The sequence below is a fragment of the Salvelinus sp. IW2-2015 genome, linkage group LG19 (assembly GCF_002910315.2).
Source record: "Salvelinus sp. IW2-2015 linkage group LG19, ASM291031v2, whole genome shotgun sequence".
Lineage (NCBI taxonomy): Eukaryota > Metazoa > Chordata > Actinopteri > Salmoniformes > Salmonidae > Salvelinus > Salvelinus sp. IW2-2015.
The window spans coordinates 10,731,636-10,752,543 of record NC_036859.1 but is presented as its reverse complement, the minus strand read 5'-3'; the positions used below and the strand labels follow the sequence as shown (position 1 = coordinate 10,752,543).

At 49.2% G+C, this 20,908-nt stretch overlaps 1 protein-coding gene across 2 annotated transcripts in view; it reads left to right on the top strand.

The window, feature by feature from the left end:
- Positions 1-18,525, top strand: part of LOC111978857 (angiopoietin-related protein 1) — a 24,924-nt gene extending 6,399 nt beyond the window's left edge. Inside the window, exons 1-5 of one of the 2 annotated variants that reach the window (XM_024009092.2) lie at positions 8,579-8,742; positions 13,106-13,972; positions 17,140-17,333; positions 17,890-18,160; positions 18,295-18,525. In XM_024009092.2, coding sequence (XP_023864860.1) covers positions 13,171-13,972; positions 17,140-17,333; positions 17,890-18,160; positions 18,295-18,482 — 1,455 coding nt within the window. In that variant the 5' untranslated portion in view covers positions 8,579-8,742; positions 13,106-13,170 and the 3' untranslated portion in view covers positions 18,483-18,525. Of the gene's footprint in view, positions 1-8,578; positions 8,743-13,105; positions 13,973-17,139; positions 17,334-17,889; positions 18,161-18,294 lie in introns of those variants that run through there. The other variant, XM_024009091.2, reaches the window with a different exon arrangement.
- Positions 18,526-20,908: the final 2,383 nt, after the last annotated feature.

The window sequence follows — 20,908 nt, the reverse complement described above, 5'->3', positions numbered from 1 at the left end:
CCCCCCCCCCCCCCCCCCCCCCCCCAAAGTTGCGGACTCTGACCGCGAAACCTGAAACTAGATGGGGAGGGTTAGGGTGGCAACTAGCGTCGGTGGGGCTCCGGTGCGGGACGTAGCACCCGCTCAGACCGCGGATCCGGCCATGGAGCCAGGCTGAACGCCGTGCCTGGACTGGGAAACGGCGCAGAGGAAGGCTCCGGCCATGGAGCGGGACTGGATGCCGTGTCTGGACTGAGCACCGGCGCAGAGGAAGGCTCCGGCCATGGAGCGGGACTGGACACCGTGCCTGGACTGGGCATTGGCGCAGTGGAAGGCTCCGGTCATGGTACCAGCGCAGGAAGCTCCAGGCCGTGGACCGTCACTGGAAGCTCCGGGCTGTGACCGTCACTGGAGGCTCTGAACTGTGGAACCGTCGCTGGAAGCTCTGGACTGTGAATCGTCGCTGGAAGCTCTGGACTTGTGAACCGTCGCTGGAGGTTCCGGGCTGTAGACCGTCGCTGGAGACTCCGGACTGTACACACGCACTGGTGGGACAGTGCGGGGAGCCGGCACAGGATGTACCGGGCTGGGAAGGCGCACTGGAGGCCTGGTGCGTGGAGCAGGCACAGGTTGCACCGGTGGTCAGACTACCCACACTTGTCCATCTACTTCTCTCCACCCAAGCCGTAGAGTCACAGCAGCAGGCTAGCTCCACAGAAGCAGTCTAGCTCCATCTCCCTGTGCAGCCACTGACCTCCTTCGGAATGTGTAGATGCTCTGAAGATGGACACCTTCCCCAACCGGAAGCTAAAGGAGGTCACCCGCTCAAAACATGACTCCTATTCAGAGGTACGCAACCCCACTACTACGGGTGCCCAAAACATCATCCTCTGTTAAACACAACACAGGCTGTACTCCCACTACTCCGTGGGACGGGAGCGGTGACTGGTGAAGAACCCTGAGCTTGCAGAAGTTCATAACCGCGGAAATTCATGACCTTGTGAAGGCAGGATATGTCACAAAAGTGACAGCTCATGAAGAGGGAAAACCCACTCAGCAAATCCTGGTATCTCCCTCACCATGTTATCCAGCAACACAGTGAGAAGTACCGACTTGTCATCAAACTGTTCATTCCAAGCCGCTGGTCAAACGATCAACCTTAGGTCCTTCTGTACACGGTGTCCTCGCACTCCTCAGCCATCAACGGAGACATCAAAGCCATGTTTCATCAGATTCGTCTGTTGCCTTCCGACACCACACTGTTTCGGTTCATATGGCAAAATGTGGAACGAGACGCAGAGCCCACAATCTATGAATGGCAAGTACTCCCATTTGGCACCAACATGCAGTCCTTGCTGGACCATATATGCTGTGACGAGACACGCCTGGGAGCACCCAGACAGTGACCCAGATGTCTGGGATTCAGTGAGAATGCCTTCTATGCGGATAACTGCTTACAGAGCCTCCCATCCACTGCTGAAACGAAGGCACTCCTCAACAAAGCCAAAATCTCCTGTCCAAAGGAAGGCCATGGCACCGGCGCAGGAAGCTCCGGGCTGTGGACCGTCACTGGAAGCTCCGGCCGTGGACCGTCACTGGAAGCGCCGGGCTGTGGACCGTCACTGGAGGCTCTGAACTGTGAACCGTCGCTGGAAGCTCTGGAATGTGAAACCGTCGCTGGAAGCTCTGGACTGTAAACCGTTGCTGGAGGTTCCGGGCTGTAGACACGCACTGGTGGACGAGCGGGAGCTGGCACAGGACGAACCGGGCTGGGAAGGCGCACTGGAGGCCTGGTGCGTGGAGCCGGCACAGGTTGAACCGGACTGATACACGCTCCTCAGGGCGAGTGCGGGGAGCCGGCACAGGACGTACCGGGCTGGAAGGCGCACTGGAGCCTGGTGTGTGGAGCCGGCACAGGTGCACCGGACTGATGACACGCTCCTCAGGGCGAGTAGGGAGCCGGCACAGGACGTACCGGGCTGGGAAGGCGCACTGGGAGGCCTGGTGCGTGGAGCCGACACAGGTTGCACCGGACTGATGACACGCTCCTCAGGGCGTGTGCGGGAACCGGCACAGGACGTACCGGGCTGGGTAGGCACTCTGGAGGCCTGGAAGGTGGAACCGGCACAGGTTGAACCGGACTGATGACACGCTCCTCAGGTGAGTGCGGGGAGCCGGCACAGGACGTACCGGGCTGGGAAGGCGCACTGGAGCCTGGTGCGTGGAGCCGGCACAGGTTGCACCGGACTGATGACACGCTCCTCAGGGCGATGTGCGGGAGCCGGCACAGGACGTACCGGGCTGGGAGGCGCACTGGAGGCCTGGTGGCTGGAGCCGGCACAGGTTGCACCGGACTGATGACACGCTCCTCAGGGCGAGTGCGGGGAGCGGCAGAGGACGTACCGGGCTGTGGAGGCGTACTTGAGGCCTGGTGCGTGGAGCCGGCACAAGTTGCACCGGACTGATGACACGCTCCTCAGGGCGAGTGCGGGGAGCCGGCACAGGACGTACCGGGCTGTGGAGGCGCACTTGAGGCCTGGGTGCGTGGAGCCGGCACAAGTTGCACCGGACTGATGACACGCTCTTCAAAACGCCTGCGCTGCAGCATACTCCTAGCCCAACATCTCTCTCCGATATCCCTCCTCCAACTGCTCCATCGACTCCCAGATGGTCTCTGGTTCCTCTCCTCGGCTCGGCCGACCACCCCTTGTACCCCCCCCAAAAAAATCTTGGGGTTGCCCTTGGGTTGTTTTGGCCGCGGACCCCGGCATTGTCGCCTGATCTCCTTCACTCCTCGTGCGACTTCCCGCCAAGGAAGAGTCTCGCATCCACCTAATCTCTTCCCATGAACCAACTCTCCTTCACCTCCTGGGCACGCTGCTTGGTCCTGGACTTTGGTGCGATATTCTGTCACGACCGTCGTATAAATAATTGGATCAAGGCGCAACGTGAGTAGAGTTACACATTTTAATATAGTGAAACTTCCAAAACAACAAAGATCGAACATGAAAAATGGTAGCTCACATAGGCACTCCATACAAACAATACAATATCCCACATTAGCAGTGGGAAAAAGGACACACTAAGTTAGGCATTCCCCAATTAGAGGTAATGATATTCAAGCTGCCTCTATATGTGAACCATAACACACACACCAACATAGAAACTATAATACCTTAGAAACCCCCCTATCCACGCCCTGATCTAAAAACACCATAGAAATCCAGAGGGCTCTCTAGGTCAGGGCGCTGACACCCCACCTTCGGTCAACACGAGTAGATTGTTTTGGGCCCTTTACAATCAAGCTAAGACCTTCCAGTGGAGAAGCACTGGGGCATTCTGTTCAAGCGCTTCAAAACCTAGATGTATCCACCTGAAACTACTGGAGAGTTTGGATCGCTGAAGCCTTCCTCATGGCCCTACTGGCGAGACAGAGCACAAACGTTCAAGTAGGAGAAGCCAAGTTGGAGAAACCTTTCCAAGCAAATGGAAACCCAAACCCTCCAGGATCAACTGATGGAGGCCAACAAATCTTCCTTCAAATTTCAAACCCTCGAGGAGCTAATTTTTGGGAGGAACATGGGAGCGAGAGATCAAATTGTGAAGGGGAAGCGGGCCTTACAAGCCGTCCTGGGTGACCAAACTGGTCAACTTAAACCGTCATGCGGAACACGTCCTGATAGAGGGTTAAGGAATACTGAATTACAAATAGGTCGTGTTAGATCGTGGAGAAATCCAGGTAAAGAACCAACAAATCCAGCCTGTTGTCGAATAATGCCTCTCAATGATGGGATGACAGGTGACGTGGTAGTGTGAGTGAGCCTTTGAGCGAGTATGGAATTTAACAAAATTCTGGGGTGAGACTGTGGAAAAAGGCCCATGGAGTTGATGAAATCTTCCTTTAATTCATAGCCACTTCCCAGCTTGACCAGAGCGCTTAATGTAGGTCAGGTTTGAAATGTCTGACAATCTCAACTCATTAAAAGGAGGAAATCTCACTGCCCGGACAGTCGCTGCTTCCTCTCCCCCAACCCAAATCTAAATCCAGACATTGTGGCACGCCACAAATTACATAAAATCCACAGATCTGTTATCGTTCATCTGAACTATCTGTTACTCTCGGACGAGAGCGGGACATCAGTTATTGTTATAGTTAGGAGCGGCAGCTTGGAGCGACATGCTTCTAACCTATTGTGTATATATCAATGGACAATGATCAAGGGCCCTACAGATCATCACCGGGACCAATCTCTCTCTTGTGGGTGTGTGGGGACCGGACTGATGACACGCTCCTCAGGGCGAGTGAGGGGAGCCGGCACAGGACGTACCGGGCTGGGAAGGCGCACTGGAGGCCTGGTGCGTGGAGCAGGCACAGGTCTGTCTCTTATACACATCTAGATGTGTATAAGAGACAGCAGTGGAAGGCTCCGGTCATGGTACCAGCGCAGGAAGCTCCAGGCCGTGGACCGTCACTGGAAGCTCCGGGCTGTGGACCGTCACTGGAGGCTCTGAACTGTGAACCGTCGCTGGAAGCTCTGGACTGTGAATCGTCGCTGGAAGCTCTGGACTGTGAACCGTCGCTGGAGGTTCCGGGCTGTAGACCGTCGCTGGAGACTCCGGACTGTACACACGCACTGGTGGGACAGTGCGGGGAGCCGGCACAGGATGTACCGGGCTGGGAAGGCGCACTGGAGGCCTGGTGCGTGGAGCAGGCACAGGTTGCACCGGTGGGTCAGACTACCCACACTTGTCCATCTACTTCTCTCCACCCAAGCTGTAGAGTCACAGCAGCAGGCTAGCTCCACAGAAGCAGTCTAGCTCCATCTCCCTGTGCAGCCACTGACCTCCTTCGGAATGTGTAGATGCTCTGGAAGATGGACACCTTCCCCAACCGGAAGCTAAAGGAGGTCACCCGCTCAAAACATGACTCCTATTCAGAGGTACGCAACCCCACTACTACGGGTGCCCAACCATCATCCTCTGTTAAACACAACACAGGCTGTACTCCCACTACTCCGTGGGACGGAGCGGTGACTGGTGAAGAACCCTGAGCTTGCRGAAGTTCATAACCGGGAAATTCATGACCTTGTGAAGGCAGGATATGTCACAAAAGTGACAGCTCATGAAGAGGGAAACCCACTCAGCAAATCCTGGTATCTCCCTCACCATGTTATCCAGCAACACAGTGAGAAGTACCGACTTGTCATCAACTGTTCATTCCAAGCCGCTGGTCAAACGATCAACCTTAGGTCCTTCTGTACACGGTGTCCTCGCACTCCTCAGCCATCAACGGAGACATCAAAGCCATGTTTCATCAGATTCGTCTGTTGCCTTCCGACACCACACTGTTCCGGTTCATATGGCAAAATGTGGAACGAGACGCAGAGCCCACAATCTATGAATGGCAAGTACTCCCATTWGGCACCACATGCAGTCCTTGCTGGACCATATATGCTGTGACGAGACACGCCTGGGAGCACCCAGACAGTGACCCAGATGTCTGGGATTCAGTGGAGAATGCCTTCTATGCGGATAACTGCTTACAGAGCCTCCCATCCACTGCTGAAACGAAGGCACTCCTCAACAAAGTCCAAAATCTCCTGTCCAAAGGAAGGCCATGGCACCGGCGCAGGAAGCTCCGGGCTGTGGACCGTCACTGGAAGCTCCGGGCCGTGGACCGTCACTGGAAGCGCCGGGCTGTGGACCGTCACTGGAGGCTCTGAACTGTGAACCGTCGCTGGAAGCTCTGGAATGTGAACCGTCGCTGGAAGCTCTGGACTGTGAACCGTTGCTGGAGGTTCCGRGCTGTAGACACGCACTGGTGGACGAGTGCGGGGAGCTGGCACAGGACGAACCGGGCTGGGAAGGCGCACTGGAGGCCTGGTGCGTGGAGCCGGCACAGGTTGAACCGGACTGATGACACGCTCCTCAGGGCGAGTGAGGGGAGCCGGCACAGGACGTACCGGGCTGGGAAGGCGCACTGGAGGCCTGGTGCGTGGGAGCCGGACACAAGGTTGCACCGGACTGATGACACGCTCCTCAGGGCGTGTGCGGGGAACCGGCACAGGACGTACCGGGCTGGGTAGGCACTCTGGAGGCCTGGAAGGTGGAACCGGCACAGGTTGAACCGGACTGATGACACGCTCCTCAGGTGAGTGCGGGGAGCCGGCACAGGACGTACCGGGCTGGGAAGCGCACTGGAGGCCTGGTGCGTGGAGCCGGCACAGGGTGCACCGGACTGATGACACGCTCCTCAGGGCGAGTGCGGGGAGCCGGCACAGGACGTACCGGGCTGGGAGGCGCACTGGAGGCCTGGGGCGTGGAGCCGGCACAGGTTGCACCGGACTGATGACACGCTCCTCAGGGCGAGTGCGGGGAGCCGGCAAGGACGTACCGGGCTGTGGAGGCGACTTGAGGCCTGGTGCGTTGGAGCCGGCACAAGTTGCACCGGACTGATGACACGCTTCCTCAGGCGAAGTGCGGGAGCCGGCACAGGACGTACCGGGCTGTGGAGGCGCACTTGAGGCCTGGTGCGTGGAGCCGGCACAAGTTGCACCGGACTGATGACACGCTCTTCAAAACGCCTGCGCTGCAGCATACTCCTAGCCAACATCTCTCTCCGATATCCCTCCTCCAACTGCTCCATCGACTCCCAGATGGTCTCTGGTTCTCTCCTCGGCTCGGCCGACCACCCCTTGTACCCCCCCMAAAAAAATCTTGGGGTTGCCCTTGGGTTGTTTGTGGCCGCGGACCCCGGCRTTGTCGCTGTCCTCCTTCACTCCTCGGCGACTCCCGCCAAGGAAGAGTCTCGCATCCACCTAGTATCTCTTCCCATGACCAACTCTCCTTCACCTCCTGGGCACGCTGCTTGGTCCTGACTTGGTGCGATATTCTGTCACGAYCGTCGTATAAATAATTGGATCAAGGCGCAACGTGAGTAGAGTTACACATTTTAATAATAGTGAAACTTCCAAAACAACAAAGATCTAACGATGAAAAATGTAGCTCACATAGGCACTCATACAAAACAATATCCCACATAGCAGGTGGGAAAAAGGACACACTAAGTATGATCCCCAATTAGAGGTAATGATATTCAGCTGCCTCTAATTGTGAACCATACACACACACCAACATAGAAATATAATACCTAGAAACCCCCCTAGTCACGCCCTGATCTAAAACACCATAGAGAATCCAGAGGGCTCTCTATGGTCAGGGCGTGACACCCCCCTTCTGGTCAACAGGAGTAGATTGTTTTGGGCCCTTTACAATCAAGCTAGACCGTCCAGTGGAGAAGCACTGGGGCATTCTGTTCAAGCGCTTGAAAACTAGATGTATCCACCTGAAACTACTGGAGAGTTTGGATGCTGAAGCCTTCCTCATGGCCCTACTGGCTGACAGAGGCACAAACTTCAAGGTAGGAGAAGCCAAGTTGGAGGAAACCTTCCAAGCAATGGAACCAACCCTCCAGGATCAACTGATGGAGCCAACAAATCTCCTTCAAATTCAACCCTCGAGGAGCTAATTTTGGAGGAACATGGGAGCGAGAGATCAAATTGGTGAAGACGGCCTTACAAGCCGTCCTGGGTGACCAAACTGTCACTTAAACCGTCATGCGGACCGTCCTGATAGAGGTTGAAGGAATACTGAATTACAAATAGTCGTGTTAGATCAGTGGAGATCCAGGTAAAGAACCAGACATATATCCAGCCTGTTGTCCGAATAATTCCTCTCAATGAGATGACAGAGGACGTGGAGGGATGAGCCTTTTGAGGAGTATGGAATTTAACAAAATTCTGGGGTGGCTGTGGAAAAGGCCCATGGAGTTGATGAAATCTCCCTTTAATTCATAGCCACTTCCCAGCTTGACCAGAGCGCTTTAATTAGGTCAGGTTGAAATGTCTGACAGATCTCAACTCATTAAAAGGAGGAAATCTCCACTGCCCGACATCGCTGCTTTCTCTCCCCCAACTCCATCTAATCCAGACATTGTGTGCACGCACAAATCTACATAAATCCACAGAATCTGTTATCGTTCATCTGAACTATCTGTTACTCTCGGGAGAGCGGGACATCAGTTATTGTTTATAGTTAGGAGCGCAGCTTGGAGCGCATGCTTCTAACCTATTGTGTTATATCAATGGACAATGATCAAGGCCCTACAGATCATCACGGGACAATTATTCCACTGATATACGGTTAAAATGTAACAAAATTACATATGAAGACAAACCTGGAAGTATGACATATGAAACGTAATTGTTACTTGCTAAATTGATAAATCCTGAGATCAAACTGATTGAGATTATAGATTGAATTATTTATTTATTTGCATTGTCATTATCATGATTATATTTAGTGAGTTTTCAGGCCCCTCCAGTGAGAAATTTTGCTACTTTTAGGCTGTCTTTGGGGAATTTTGACACAGAGGCATTCTGTGGTTTTGATCAACTTTTCCCACTAAATTCTGCTGCAAACAAGAATGGAAGAAGCTGTCTGTGCAACGACACACACACAGGCAGATAAGCACAAGGGGAGGGGGTGTGTGAAGGGAGAGGGGAGAAGAAACTATGTCCGGACCGCAGCAGTGATGAAGAAAAGCAACCGCAAACGTCATCTAGCGACTACTTAGCAGATCTCACTGAAAAACAGTTGCGAACGCTAAGCCTGCCTAGACAGTCAGTTGAATGAGAGAGAGCCAACTGAACACTGACGAGAGAAGCACAAGATAAACRAATTATTTTAAACCTTATCTTGAAGGTGAGTGAGTTATAAAGCATAGAATATAAAACAAAGTTAGGCTGGGAATAATTATATTATTGTTCTTTTTTATGACGTTTTGAAGTTGAATGGATTTATAAAAGTATGTTAGCAAAAAAGCTAAAATTGTCTAACTTTAGCTCCAGTCAAGCTAGCCTGTAATCATGGCAACACAGGACTCCAACAAATTTTAACACGGTCACTCCCTGATCTGTATCACCTGTCTTTTATAAACTCAGAGAGTGTAAAGGGGAACATTGTAACTTGCTGTTGTTAGGGATATGAAATGAAGAAAATGTATCTTTGAGATAAGATTATTATTAATACCTTTTACAAATAGTTTTTAGTATGTTGGCTATGTATAAGATTAACCTAGTCATTGATGAGATATAGCTGTATTGAAGAGAGAAGCACCAGAAAACACATTTTTAAAAACCTTATCTTCACGGTGTGTCAGTTTCCCTTCATTTTTCTTACCACACCATATCCAGGTCCCAAGGTTTAAGAGGGTACACTACACAAGAATGTATGTTGTTGTTTTTCACTATGCGCTAAAGGGGTTTAAGAGTGTCCACTAGGCCGACGCTTTTTAATTGCAGAGTGAGTAGTGAATGTTGCATTATGTGAGTACCATCAATTATTGCATTTTTGGTCACTTAACCCGTAAAATGTTGTTACGCAGAACATAATGATAATACATTATAAACAACTACCATGCTTTCATGTTTACATGCTGTTAGTGTAAAACCATGGTATATTCCCTCCATCCATGGTAGTACAATAAAATAAATACCATGGTACGATCATCATGGTTTTTGGTCACTGCCGTGGCAGGAAAATACCATGGTATTTGCACCAGTACCWTTACATGGTGCATTTTTGTAAGGGTCTCCGCAAAGCTAGCTACCCCAAACTAGCTTTTTCACTTGCAAGGATAGAATTGCTAGCTCTCCTCTCACATTTAGCCCACCCACTTTCACCCGTATCATGTTGACTAGACCGACCACCCTCGCTTCACAGCCTGATGGTTGAGAGACACGATTTGTTCGTTGAGAGACAAGCGAAGCACATGCTTTTCTCTGGCTAGCAGTGTGGTTACTAGCTAGGCTATTTAACCGCAAGGCGAATGCTAACTAGTTCACATGTACTATTTCTCTGAGCAATGGAGCCGGCTAACCCCTCACAGGGAGAACCAAGCGGGGTGCCTGCCCCTGCTCCCTCTACTGGAACACCCTTATCCGTGTGTGGCTACGATCTCAGACAAGGACACACTCTTTGTGTACCGCCTAGCTGGGGGTCCCACCCGCAAGTGAAGGCTGCGTAAAGCACTCACCATGCTTACCCCTTCACCCTCTAAACAGGGCGATGAGGAGACCCCGCAATCGCAACCCACTTGGGCGGAGGTAGCGGCAGGTTACCCTGAGGACCTATGTCCTATATGTTTTGATAGCAGATGAAGGAGAAGGGGACCTTCTCATTGACGAGTTTAAKGGTGGCCAAAATTCTGGCATCTTCCCAGAGGAAGAAATTGAGGAAGAAGAAGCCCAAGCACTAGGCTCAAGGCTGTCTTTCTCCCTCAGCARAACTCCAGTACCCAATGACAAATATGGGCTAATCGATGTTTGTAAACGATCAGCGACCAGACTCAATATTGAGTGGCCCGCACCCGTGGTTCTAGGCCTTGGTTAATGACGTTCYCYGCTACATKTTGAACCAGTTCATTTTTGTCTACATCGATGACATCCTCGTTTTCTCCCACTCAGCCCAAGAACACATGCTCCATGTCCGACAGGTCTCCAGTGCCTCCTGGAGAACCAGCTTTTTGTGAAAGCGGAGAAATGCGAATTCCATCGCTCCACCGTCCCCTTCCTTGGTTACATCATTGCTGCAGGGAATGTACAGATGGAACGGTGGTGGATTGGCCCCAGCCTACATCCAGAGTGAAGCTGCAACGTTTCCTGGGATTTGCCAAATTTATCCGCAATTACAGYACCTTKGCTTCCCCCCTGTCTGCACTCACATCCCCCAAGGTTCCGTTCACATGGTCCCCAGCTGCTGACCGGGTGTTCCAGGACCTCAAGCACCGCTTCACCACTGCTCCCATATTGGTTCATTCTGACYCGTCCCGYCAGTTCGTGGTGGAGGCCAATGCTTCGGATGTCGGAGTGGGGGCTGTCCTGTCCCAGCGTTCTGCCCTGGACCTCAAGTTACAACCACGCGCCTTCTTCTCCCATCGCCTCAATGCCACGGAGAGGAACTGCCACGGAGAGGAACTACGATGTGGGGAATTGTGAGCTTCTCGCGGTGAAGATGGCGTTGGAGGAGTGGAGACACTGGTTGGAGGGGATGGTACTTCTGTTCATTGTGTGGATGGATCACAATAACCTGGAATATCTCCGCACTGCCAAGCATCTCAATTCCAGGCAAGTTAGGTGGGCCCTGCTTTTCACCCGGTTTAACTTCTCCCTCTCCTACCAACCAGGATCCAAGAACATCAAGCCGGATGCACTGTCACGCTGCTATAGCCCCGTGGCTACACTCTCGGACCCCGAGGCCATGCTTCCCACCTCGTGTCTGGCGACGGAACTCAGCTGGGGAATAGGGAAGCCTGCCACCTGGGCTCCCATCGGACCCTGACCTTTGTGCGACAACGCTTTTGGTGGCCGGCCTACCATGGTCCCGGAATTCTCTGCGTTCATCGCCGCCTGAACGATCTGTGCGCAGAACAAGACTTCTTGGCAAGCTCTGGCTGGTCTTATTCAACCACTGCCTGTCCCTCACCATCCCTGGTCTCACATATYCCTGGACTTCGTTACGCGTCTTCCCCCATCTGATGGCAACACCGCCATTCTGACAGTAGTGGACTAGTTTTCCAAAGCCACCCACTTCATTCCTCTTCCCAAGCTACCCTCTGCCAAAGAGACGGCCCAGGTCATGRTGCAGCACGTCTTCCGGATCCATGGACTCYTGGTGCACATGGTCTCTGACCGGGGCCCTCAGTTCTAGTCCCGGGTTCTGGAAGGCGTTCTGCACGCTCATTGGGTCGTCGGTCATGCCTGTTCTCCGGGTTCCACTAGCAGTCCAACGACCAGTCGGAGGGAGACCTGGAGATGACTCTGCCAGCAACTTGTGTGAGTTGAATATGCCTGCATCACCCTCCTCTGCTCTGCCACTGGGCACTCACCTTTTGAGTGTTTCCTGGGGTGTCAGCCCTCGCTCATCCCGGAGCAAGAGGAAGAGGTYGGCATACCCTCGGCCCAGATGTTTGTCCACTTCTGTTGCCATACCTGGAAGAGARCYCGGTCGGCTCTTCTCAAGACCACCTCCAGGTATTGACGACAAGCGGACCGCAAATTTCTCCAAGATTATTAGCCTCTCTGCTGTACGTCTTCTGTTGCCCCGTACCCTGCGTATTCATCCAACTTTTCATGTGTCTAGGATTTAACCTATGTCTCACAGCCCTTTGTCTCCTGCCTGCCCTGACTCCGGGCCTGCCTGTCTTTCTGTACCTGCTTGACTCTGACCCATTTACAAACCTMTGCCTGTCCTGACCCCGAGCCTGCCTGCTGTTCTGTACCTTATTGACTCTGTCCTGGATTACGGACATCTGCCTGCCTTTGACCTGTATTTTGCATGCATCCGGTTTGGGTCAATAAACATCTGTGACTCTAGCTGTCTGCATCTGGGTCTTATCCTGAGTTCTGATAAAAAATAGATTCCCAGAAAACATTATTTATAAGCCAGTCTCACACATCCAGCTCTTTCATTCGATACCAAATTCAGTCAGTGCCATATTTAGGCCAGCCAGGAGAAATAGGATGCGAGTAAAATGGGTCAGTCTGAAACAATCATTGGCCTCCAGCTGGCGCCCAAGAGATGCACAGGCATAATTTATTATAGGTACACTTATGCACATACTTCTTTTAGATAACTTTYTTTATTTAGAATTGGGGCTTCATGTTTGCCTTCATCCAATTCCAAACAAAAACCTCCTACTTGATTTTCAGACTTTTATTATGAAGGAGTACAGATTTTTTAACAGTATCCCTCCACTTAATTATAATAATAGATAGGTCCTATATAGCCCTTTTCTAAAACCCAAAGACACAATCTGGAAGCTTTGGAGAAGCTTGAGTAAGCAGGGGAGATCTAGGAATATGAGAACCAGGGCTAACCAAASACACCCAGAGATATGATATAGCCTGGTTAGTGGCAGTAGCGTGAAGGAATATCCAAGAGTGAATGAACTTAAGTCAGAATTGGAGTTGTGATAACGTATTTCTGCATGTCTATTCTGCAGTGCACACACCACTGCTAAGAATTCAACCACGTATTGACTCGCTCTCCCCTGCCTATGTTTTAGGTGCACCWGTGACACAGTCAGCCTGGTTGTAGAGGAGCAGAAGAAGAGAAGAGGAACCACTAGCCATGGGGCCCAGAGCTTGGTGCCTGTTTGTCCTGCTTGGGCTGTCCGTCTGGGGCAGCAGTGAGGGCCTCAGATCCCCCATCCTGACCCGGAGACGGAGGTACCTGGAGGACAAAGGAGAACCACCCAAAAAGTGCTCGTATACCTTCCTGGTCCCTGAGCAGAAGATCACAGGGCCAATCTGCACCAGCCGGGGCCTACACACGGACAAGGACCGCGTGACCCGCGTGGACRTAGCAGCGGTGAGGGACCTGCTCTCCAAACAGAGACGGGAGATGGATACCCTGAAGCTGGTGGTGAACATTGATGGGAACATGGTGAACGAGATGAAGTTGCTGAGGAAGGAGAGCAGGAACATGAACTCCAGGGTGACCCAGCTCTACATGCAGCTGCTGCACGAGATCATCAGAAAGAGAGACAACTCTCTGGAGCTGGCTCAGCTGGAGGGACGCATTCTGAACGCCACAGCAGAGTCCCTACGTCTGGCCGCCCGCTACCGTGACCTAGAGGTCCGATACGCTGCGCTCTCYGCCGTGGTCAACAGTCAGTCAGTTCTGGTTGGTGCCCTGGAAGAGCGCTGTCTGCAGGTGTACGGCCGGCGGCAGGAGCAGTCTCCTCAGGGCCCACCACTGGTGCAGGTGGTGCCAGAGAACATACCGGTTAACATCCCGAGATTTACCAACGAGATCCAGAGGGACCACGGCCGGGCATTTCCCAGAGACAGGGGCTCCCAAGCAGGGCCAGCACCCACAGGAAGCACCCTGGAGCTCCAGAAGGCTCCGCAGGGCAACTTCAGTGCAGAGGGTGAGGCAACTGATTRTTAGATACACTATATAGTGCATTGGGACAGTATTCAGACCCTTTGACTTCATCCACATTTTGTTACGTTACAGCCTTTTTCTAAAATGGATTGAATAGTTTTTTYCCCTCATCAATCTACACACAATACCCCATAATGACAAAGTGAAAACAGGTTTTTAGACATTTTTGCAACTGTATACAAAATARAAAAACGAAATACCTTATTTACATAGGTATTCAGACACTTTGCTATGAGATTTGAAATTGAGCTCAGGTGCATCCTGTTTCCATTGATCATCCTTGAGATGTTTCTACATGTTGATTGGAGTCTACCTGTGGTCAATTCAATTGATTGGAYATGATTTGGAAAGCCACAAATGGAAGCCACTCCTCAGTAAAAGGCACATGACAGCCCGCTTGGAGTTTGCCAAAAGGCACCTAAAGGATTCTCAGACCATGAGAAACAAGATTCCCTGGCACCATCCCTACGGTGAAGCATGGGGGGGCAGCATAATTCTGTGGGAATGTTTTTCAGCGGCAGGGACTGGGAGACTAGTCAGGATCAAAGGAAAGATGAACAGAGCAAAGCACAGAGAGATCCTTAATGAAAACCTGCTCAGGACCTCAGAATGGGGCGATGGTTCACCTTCCAACAGGGCAACGACCCTAAGCACAAAGCCAAGACAACGCAGGAGTCACTTCGGGACAAGTTTCTGTGCCAAGCTTGTAGCATCATACCCAARAAGACTCAAGGCTGTAATACCTGCCAAAGGTGCTTCAACAAAGTACTGAGTAAAGGGTCTGAATACTTATGTAAATGTGATATTTCCGTTTTTTATTTGTAATAAACTTGCAAAAATGTCTAAAAAACAGTTTTTGCTTCGTCATTATGTGTCTAGATTGATGGGGGGGGAAACTATTTAATCCATTTTAGAATAAGGCTATAACGTAACAAAATGTGGAAAAAGTCAAGGGGTCTGAAAACTTTCCGAATGCACTGTATATAMAAAAGTATGTGGACACCCCTTCAAATGAGTGATTTGCCTATTTCAGCCACACCCATTGCTGACAGATGTATGAAATTGAGCACACAGACAGGCAATCACCATAGACAAAACATTGTCATGTGGAATGGCTTAACTGAAGAGCTCAGTGACTTTCAACGTGGCAACGTCATAGGATCCCACCTTTCCAACAAGTCAGTTCGTCAAATTTCTACSCTGCTAGAGCTGCCCCGGTCAACTGTAAATTATGTTATTGTGAAGTGGAAAMGTCTAGGCGCAACAACGGCTCAGCCGTAAAGTGGTAGGCCATACAAGCTCACAGAACGGGACCGCTGAGTGCTGAATCTGTCTTCAGTTGCAACACTCACTGCCGAGTTCTAAACWGCCTCTGGAAGCAACGTCAGCACAAGAACTGTTTGTCGGGAGCTTCATGAAATGGGTTTCCATGGCCAAACAGCTGCACACAAGCCTAAGATCACCATGCGGAATGCCAAGTGTCAGCTGGAGTGTTGTWAAGCTCGCTGCCATTGGTCTCTGGAGCAGTGGAAACACGTTCTCTGGAATGATGAATCACGCTTCACCATCTGRCAGTCCGACGAACAAAACTGRGTTTGGCAGATGCCAGGAGAACATTAACTGCCCCAATGCATAGTGCCAACTGTAAAGTGTGGTGGAGGAGGAATAATGGTCTGGGGCTGTTTTTCATGGTTCGGGCTAGGCCCCTTAGTTCCATTGAAAGGAAATCTTAACGCAACAGCATACAATGACATTCTAGACGATTCTGTGCTTCCAACTTTGTGAAAACAGTTTGGGGAAGGCCCTTCCCTGTTTCAGCATTACAATGCCTCCATGCACAAAGCGAGGTCCATACAGAAATGGTTTGTCGAGATCGGTGTGGAAGAACTTGATTGGCCTGCACAGAGCCCTGACCTCAACCCCATCGAACACCTTTGGGATGAATTGGAATGCCGACTRMSAGCCAGGCCTAAATGCCCAACATCAGTACCCAACYTCACTAATRCTCTTGTGGCTGAATGGAAGCAAGTCCCCTCAGCAACATCYAGTGGAAASCCTTCCCAGAAGAGTGGAGRCTGWTATAGCAGCAAARGGGGGACCAACTCCATATTAATGCCCATTATTTTGGAATGAGATGTTCGACGATGTCCACATACTATTGGTCATTTAGTGTAGGTTGGTGAGGTGAGGTGGTTGGTGAGGGGGTGGATGGGTGGTTAGTTGGTTGGTTGTTTGGTACCAAGGATAAAGCATAGACTTATTTCAAAATTAACCTCAAACCAATGTGTGTTCATTTTCTTCTTAGTCAGATTTTTTATTATGTAACATTTGCATATTCGGCTAGAACTAGGTTTGGTGCGGCTCACCAGAAAGAACAGAAAGTTCAGAAGAAGGAAAAGAGAAAAAAGAAACACAGAAAAGAAACATTTTACTCATCTACCGAAATTCCTGACACATTTAGATTGTCCCGACCCAAGAATAATAAAACGTGTGGGATTTGAAGGCAGCTGTGTATGAAAGTGAACCCTCTGCAGGATGGCTCCCTCTCATGCTAAGTATGGACAGATCCTAGGCTGGAATGACATGGTTTTCCCTGACCACAAAGTAACTGCACATCTGGTTTACTTCACCACCGCTTGCTGAGACCAATAGCGATCCTCACCTATAAACTAGGCAAAGATTCATCTCACATTAAACAAACACAATAGTTTAACTGTTCACATCTGCTCTAAGACAAATGTATAACAAATTAATGGTAGATAGAGATAAATCCTAATATTCAATGTGTTCTAAACAAATCACTGCTTTAACTGCCTACATCTAGTGTGTGATATTTTGTTCTTTTGTGTGTTATTTCTTACATTATTAGCCCAGAAAATGCTGTGTACACAAAAAAACAAAAAAACAATGATACAATATAAATACAAGCATTTTGCTACACCCGCAATACCATCTGCTAAATATGTGTATGTGACCAATACAATTTGATTTGATTAACAGTTTGTAACTGATAAATCCCTCCGTCTCTACCTTTGTCCCTTCATCTCTTTCGCCATCCCTGCAACTCTCCCTTCATCCCTCCATCTCTCCCTTCATGCCTCCATGTCTCCCTCCATCTCTCCCCCCATCCCTCCCTCCATCCTCCCCCAGGTCCTTTCAGGGACTGTCTCCAGGCCCAGGAGGCTGGCCATGGCACCAGCGGTATGTACCTGCTGAAACCTGGCGAAGCGGAGAGGCCCATGCAGGYGTGGTGTGAGCAGGACCTGGACAACGGAGGCTGGACCGTCATCCAGAGCAGGAGGGATGGCTCTGTCAACTTCTTCAGGAACTGGGACGCTTACAAGGTGATGATGAAAAAGACAAAAGACAMCGAAAACGAATAAGCCAGAGACAACAACGGTGCCGTTATGTGACCTATCCAAAGGAACTCGTCTGGTCTGGTGTCTCAGGATCCTTTCCAAGGCCTGGACCCCTTGTGTTTTCACTTATAATATAATGCATTGTGTGTGTGTGTCTGCGTATTATTGCTGAAGTGATTTAGTTTGAGATGGCCATTATGAAAGGTAAGAAGACCCAACAGGAAGGTATATTCCACCGCTCAATCTCCAACGTTTACTTTCCAAACTACCACAGCTCTGCTAGGTACATCTTCTTTCATTACAGTGCACTAATTCAATCTGAAGTGAACTCTCTGATTATTGTTTGTCTTATATATTATCATGGCCAAAGAGATTAAAGCTGTTCACCTGAACAGACCAAAAAGTGATTTAGATGCATTTGTTTTCCAAAGGTAGTTTCTGACAAAAATTGATTGATAGTATTCCTTTTTTTAACGTTCCTCTTTTTAAACCACTCAGACTATACAAAACCAACAACTAACTTTTAATTTATCTTTCTTAGAATGGATTCGGCAACATAGATGGGGAGTACTGGCTGGGGCTGCTGGGGATCTACAATTTAGGGAAGCAGGGAGACTACAGACTTCTAGTGGAGCTGGAGGACTGGGTGGGGAAGAAGGTGTATGCTGATTACAGCAGCTTCCACCTGGAGCATGAGAACGAGGGCTACCGCCTGAGGCTGGGCACCTACCAGGGAAACGCTGGCGACTCACTCAGCAGCCACAACGGCAAGCAGTTCACCACACTGGACCGAGACAAGGATGCCTTCTCAGGTGGGTCAATCAATCAACCAGGTTGATCAATCAATCAATTCACATACTGTTGGCTAAATACATAAGATATACAGTAGGTCCTAAAGAAAGCATATGARACAAACAAATGGGCTATTTACATTATCTCTATGCAGGTAACTGTGCACACTTCCTTAAGGGAGGCTGGTGGTACAACTCCTGTGGCCAGGCCAATCTGAATGGTGTTTGGTACAACGGCGGGGTCTACCGCAGCAAGTTCCAGGACGGAATTTTCTGGGCAGACTACGGCGGAGGATTCTACTCTATGAAGGGAGTCCGCATGATGATTAGACCTATAGACTGAGACTACAGAGGGAGAGACATGACCATCCTATCCCTCAACCAACACGTGTACAGTATTGCCTATCTCAGACCTACTCACTCACAGAGATTGAGTACAAACATTGTCTGACCTTATTGTGGGATGGTAAAGTATTAAAGTATACTACTAATGTCTGGGCCTCACTGTCAGCACTAGACTTAGAGCAAGGAGTGCCAGGCCTATTGGTTACCATGGAGAGCAAAACAACTGACCATATGGTATGGAATTGAAATCTGTGTATGTTACTAGAGGTAAAAGCTTGCCTATTTTAGAGGTGTGTAAATATCTGTACATGTCATAATAACATCTTATGTAAGCATTCAATCTACTTTGTTTCAACTTCTCCATCTTGAGATGCTTTATGATTTGCATCCCTTAAGATATTTTTTCATGTATTTGAAATAAACCAGGGAGAAGCTGTAAATGATCCTATAGAAAACATTGGGTTTTCTATTCACTGTCTATATTTGTGGATCACGCACCATTTATTGTGCTTTCACAGCTGACTTATGTACTGTAGCCTGTGTCAATGTTTTTCTCATTTTGCAGTTGATTAAATCTCAATACGAGTCAGAGACAAAACAAGAAAAAAAGGAAAGGAATTACGGTTTGTTTTGTGTGGTTTTTGGAGACTTAAAAAATGCACACGAAGCAGAGAGTTAGTATGAAGTATCGGAACAGACAACGAGAAACACATGGCTGAAAGCCACAGGGATAGATGAAGGAAAGGGAGAATAGGGGGAAGGGGGGGGGACTGGGATGGATTTCTTGCCCACATTTTCAAGTGATCTTTTTTTTCTTCCTTTTAAATACAGAAAAATTTACATTCTTTCCATACAAAAGTGCTTGGGCTGTATGTTTTAAAAAATATTTTTCATTGAAAAGTCACGACTCCCTGTGGTCCGTAATCACCGGTAGAACTGGCTAGATCTTGGAGGGAAACTGACCCCAAAGAGAGACCAGCGGGTTCCTCTGGCTGATGGGTCTGCAGCACACGCACACTACAAAAGACATACGGTATCACACAATTAAAGTCAATGGGAAAGAGACATCCATAAACTTCAACAAAACATACGATTATAATGAGCTTTGCTGTATATTTGTCACACATGGACACAAGATGAAGAGTAATATTCAAGTTTAAGTCACCAAACTTGAATATAAACCAGTCAGAATGAACCAACAGGCTCTTTGTACTGTTTTATAGACATGTTTACAGACGTACAAAAACTCAGTTAAACATGCTTGTGGAATACTCAATCCAAAGATTAAGGCAGAGAATATAAAGTATAATAGTGAATATTTAAATGCAAGCAGCTGGAAGGTAGTCCCTCTCTGATCTCAGTCAGGGAAGGAGCTGGAAGGTAGATCCCTCTCTGATCTCAGTCAGGGAAGGAGCTGGAAGGTAGATCTCTCTCTGATCTCAGTCAGGGAAGGAGCTGGAAGGTAGATCCCTCTCTGATCTCAGTCAGGGAAGGAACTGGAAGGTAGATCCCTCTCTGATCTCAGTCAGGGAAGGAACTGGAAGGTAGATCCCTCTCTGATCTCAGCAGGGAAGGAGCTGGAAGGTAGATCCCTCTCTGATCTCAGTCAGGGAAGGAGCTGGAAGATAGATCCCTCTCTGATCTCAGTCAGGGAAGGAGCTCTAAGAGTAACTGGTTACTGTTGTTGGTCCATTTCTCAACAGATGATCAGATCTATATAATTATCAAACTTATATACAATTGAAGTCGGAAGTTTACATAAACTTAAATTCTCCAACCTAAGTGTAAGTTAAACAATTTAAAGGCAATGTACCAAATACTAATTGAGTGTATGTAAACTTCTGACCCATTGGAATGTGATGAAATAAATAAAGCTGAATAAATAATTCTCTCTACTATTATTCTGACATTTCACGTTCTTAAAATAAAGTGTTGATCCTAACTGACCTAAGACATGTAATTTTACTAGGATTAATGTCAGGAATTGTGAAAAACTGAGTTTAAATGTATTTGGCTAAGGTGTATGTAAACTTCCAACTTCAACTGTATATTAGTAGTAGAATGGAAACAGACTCTTTGTTTAAGTATTAAACTTCTCCTTTAGTAAACAATTGTAGGCAGAGTTGGTACAGAGTACAGTATATGATAGTTCTCCCCAGGTTCTGCAAAGTGTCTGAGACATCCTGTAACTCATATAGCCTCCCCAGTCCTACTTGCGTGAGTTTCCCTGGCAACAACATTTTAATACATCTACCTCCCCTGACAGCAGCAACCATCTTGTCAGCAATTAAAAGCTCAGAGTGGGTTTGACCAAAACTTGATCTTCATCACAAGTATAGGGTCATAACAAGTGAACGAGTCTAAGCATCTTCTGACAGGTGGCTGTTTTTCACCAGGCCTGCGGCAGCCTTGTGTTCTCAGGAA